Source organism: Pteropus alecto, unplaced genomic scaffold (assembly GCF_000325575.1).
Source record: "Pteropus alecto unplaced genomic scaffold, ASM32557v1 scaffold60, whole genome shotgun sequence".
Lineage (NCBI taxonomy): Eukaryota > Metazoa > Chordata > Mammalia > Chiroptera > Pteropodidae > Pteropus > Pteropus alecto.
Window position 1 is genome coordinate 2,881,961 of NW_006430726.1, and position 3,919 is coordinate 2,885,879.

At 37.7% G+C, this 3,919-nt stretch overlaps 1 protein-coding gene across 3 annotated transcripts in view; it reads left to right on the forward strand.

Moving 5' to 3' along the window:
- FANCI (Fanconi anemia complementation group I) overlaps positions 1–3,919 on the forward strand; it is a 52,765-nt gene that overhangs the window by 22,216 nt on the left and 26,630 nt on the right. For all 3 annotated transcript variants that reach the window (XM_025049762.1, XM_006905263.3, XM_025049767.1), the window contains exons 15-17: positions 1,205–1,335; positions 1,807–1,877; positions 3,110–3,224. In XM_025049762.1, the coding sequence (XP_024905530.1) occupies positions 1,205–1,335; positions 1,807–1,877; positions 3,110–3,224 (317 nt within the window). The remainder of the gene's footprint in view (positions 1–1,204; positions 1,336–1,806; positions 1,878–3,109; positions 3,225–3,919) is intronic.

Genomic DNA, 3,919 nt, shown 5'->3' on the forward strand with positions numbered 1-3,919 from the left:
TTCCTTTTATGGCAAATGCAGTACATTTACCTTCAAACAAATTCCCCTTTTTATCGCAACTATTTCTACTGTCTGAAGCCAGGCTCTCCAAGTCCCAGAGGCTAGAATTCCTTTTTATCTTCAGACACACTTGGTACCTAACTTCTCATTCTTTCTCTCATAGTTACTTTTTCCTTCTTTTTTATGCCCTCCCCTGCCACACACCCATTGCCTACTTCCCAGTCTTGTAACCTTGCGTTTAGACTACTGCCCTCGCTTCCTAACTGCTTTCCCTGCTTCCTCTTCTCTCTGCAGCAATTCAGCCTGCATTATTGCCACCAGATAAGTATCCTAAAGCACCACTCCATTGCTTGAAAATCGCCAGTTCCTTCTGTAATAAATTGTCAGCTCTTTATCCTAATGCTTAAGGTCCTTGACAGTTTGACCCAACAATAACTCCAATTATTTATTTATTTTGAGTCCTTCACCTCAACTCCACAGTTTTCCCACTGTCTTCTGAGTAAGTCTTACACTTAACCATTCTTGTACTCTACTTTCCCCTTTACATATAGTAGGCCTTTGGGGCTCTTTGTGCATCTGAATGTTACCCATCTTTCAGTACCTGACTTAACTTCCTTCTCCTCTTTGCTTTCGTAAAACACACCAACTCATAATGATCTCTTCCTTTGAACTTTTGAGCTCTCTCATTACCATTTGCTAGGCAATAAACTATGTTTGGAATTATTAGATATTTGATATTGTTATCTATCTCTTTCATTCTTTTAAAATATATTACTTCCAGCTAAATTAAAATTCTTGAAAGGAGGGAGACCATGTTTTTGCTGTTGTATATTCCTTCTAAGACCATATTATGTCTAAGCATAATATGGTCTTAGAAGGAATATACAACAGCAAAAAAAAGTTCATAAATTTTTATAGATTTAGCTTGAAGATGAAGACATTAGGTGCTACTTGTCTTGGCAGTATATTGTTTGTTTTTTTTTCTTTTCTTTTAGACAGGTTAATTTTTGTAGTCTTACGCTATTGCAGAAGAAAGTTAAAGTATCCTGCTTATGTTGACCATAGGAAAAAAAAATTATATGGCAGTATATTTGACTTGAGAAGTGAAACAAACTTTTTACTATTTCTTTCCCATTTTAATTTTCTTTTTATTTGAAATATTTTTAGTTACTTGAGGCAACTCATTATAGATTCTGTTTTTCAGACTTGCTTTCAAATATCATCATGTGTTCACCGTTAGTTCTTCAAAGTTGTTCTTCTAAAGTCACAGAGACGTTTGACTATTTATCCTTTCTGCCCCTTCCAACTGTACAAGGGCTGCTGAAGGCAGTGCAGGTGAGTCTCCTAAGGAGCTCGTCAAAACTGAGGTGGAACTGTAATGGAAGTCTGATGTGTTTCTCATAAATACATATGTCAAAGAAATCCTATTTTCCTTGATTCTAAAACATAAAACTTTGTATCAAAAGAGCAGGAGCACTGAGCTCTGGACCCTCCTCCAAGTTCACCCCCTCTTCATAGCACCAGTCTCTTGCCTTGACTGATTTTCATGTTAGTGAAGTAATCGAAAGCCTCTTAGGAAATTATTAATTGAGGATGGTAGATTTAAAGGCATTCACAGCTAGTTCCAATTTTATGTTTCAAGTACACTATTGTCCTTACTACTAAGTGTAACAAACGTTGAAACATATAGAAAACAGAACTAAAGTACCTCGGATAAGCCAAACAGTAACAGTGTAGGGTAGAAATGAGCTAAAGCTGATGAGTAAAAGCTTGTTCTGCTTTACCCTTCAATTCTTCCTCTTTCAGCCCCTTCTCAAAGTGAGCATGTCAATGAGAGACTCCCTGATACTTGTCCTTCGGAAAGCTATGTTTGCCAGGTACGTAGCCTCCCATTAGACTCGGAAGTAGTGCCTTCTAATGTGAGTTAAAGTCCTCTCTGCCATCTCCTCATACAACCTGTGCATAGTGGGCTTGCAGATTCGGAACCCAACAGAACACTCTCATCGGACAAGGCATTGTGCTAAGCGCTCTATCCCATTTAGTCTTCAGAACAACCCTATGAAGTGAGAATTATTACAATTCTTATTTTACAGATCAGGAAATTTAGGCTTAGAGAAGGTGAGTGACTTTACAAAAGTCTAATAGTGGTTGCTGGTGGAGCTAGAATTTGAGCTGTGATCTCAGTATTCTGCTGTAAACCCCGTGAATAACCTTCCAGATAAGGTTCTAGTGCCAACTGGCAACAGTTGTGAAGAGGAAAACTCCTTAATTAAGAGGAAAATATTCAAGAAATTCATTTTAGTGAACATCAGAATTGTGGTCTAGCGACTACAGACCAAATAAATTGTTGAGGGGTCTCGGTATTTTGTTTTTTAGCTTAGCCAATGCCTCCTGACCTTTTCCTTTATTTTTTAGTATATAAGCTAGAGATTATAATATCTAAAAAATATTATGAGACAAGTAATAGGTGGAAAGCGTTTGTTACATTAAGCATAAGATGCCAATTAATATCTCATTGGCTATATGATGATGCACTCGTGGATAGCCAGAGAAACAGCTAGCAAGTAGCTGATACTGTTATCCTTATTCTAGAATTGACAGTTTTTGCTTACTCTTTACCCAGAGGCATGTCTGATTGGCCGAGGTTGTATGTTGTAGCTTCTATAACATGAATTAATCATGAGCCTCAGTGAGATGAGTGTACCAATTTTCTGGATGGAGGGTTTACCCGGCACCAACCACTAAACTCTACAAAGAAGGGAAGTGCTCTTTCAGACACAAAATTGACAATTTCCTTGCCATTCAGGACTTACATGCGTGTTTTCAACGCCTTGTACAGCCTCTCAGCACTCTTATTCTCATTTCCCACGTGGACTTGTCACTATAGATAATTGTCATGACATTAAGTAGATACTGAAAAAAAAATCAGAATTCAATAGCTGATGCCTTATTTGAGTATATAAATTCAACTTATTTTGCTGTGTCCTTCACTATTTGTATAAATTCCTTCTCTGTACAGAACTAACTGGATTTTTCTTTTGACCCAGAAGCCTATTCCTGTGAAATGAATACTGTTTGGTGACTGCTTCTCTGTCTGTTCCTAATCTAGCCGGCTTGATGCCCGAAAATCTGCAGTTGCTGGGTTTTTGCTCCTCTTGAAGAACTTTAAGGTTTTAGGCAGCCTGTCGTCCTCTCAGTGCAGTCAGTCCATCGGCGTGAGCCAGGTAGGGATCGCTCACACTGGCCTGTCGTGTGTGTGGATGCAGGAGTTGGTGACGTGCGAACTGTTTTCCTCCTGGTTGTATAGGTGGTACTGAAACAGTTGTGATAATGGTGATGATGATGATGATGACGATGGTGTCAGTTAACACTTCCCGGTGGCAGATATTCCATGCCCTGTCCACTACGGTAGCTACTAGCCCAGTGAGGCTATTGAACTGAATGTTGGAAATGCGGCTAGTTCAGACTGAGTCGTGCCGCATGTGTAAATGATAAAAGAATGTAAAATATCTCAATAATTTTTTACTCTGATGACATGGGCAGATAATATTTTGGATATGTTGGGTTAAGTAAAATATTAAAGTTAATATCCAGTTCCTTTTTAAATTTGGCCACTAGAGAATTTTAAAGTACATGGATGACTTGCATTTGCAGCTTGTCATGCTGGACACTGGCGAAGTGCTTTACATTCATTATCTTATTTAATCTTCATAGTAATTCTCTGAGGCTAAATACTGTTATTATCCCCATCTTTGGTAGTTTACTTAACTTTTGCACATGAACATCTATTAAACCCCATAATCTGAGAAAAAAAAATTATTTTTACAACAATTTGGTAATGTGGCCTTTGGAACAGTAAATTTGTCTTCATAATTTAAATTATGTACTATACAATTTGTATATAATAGACAATTAATAT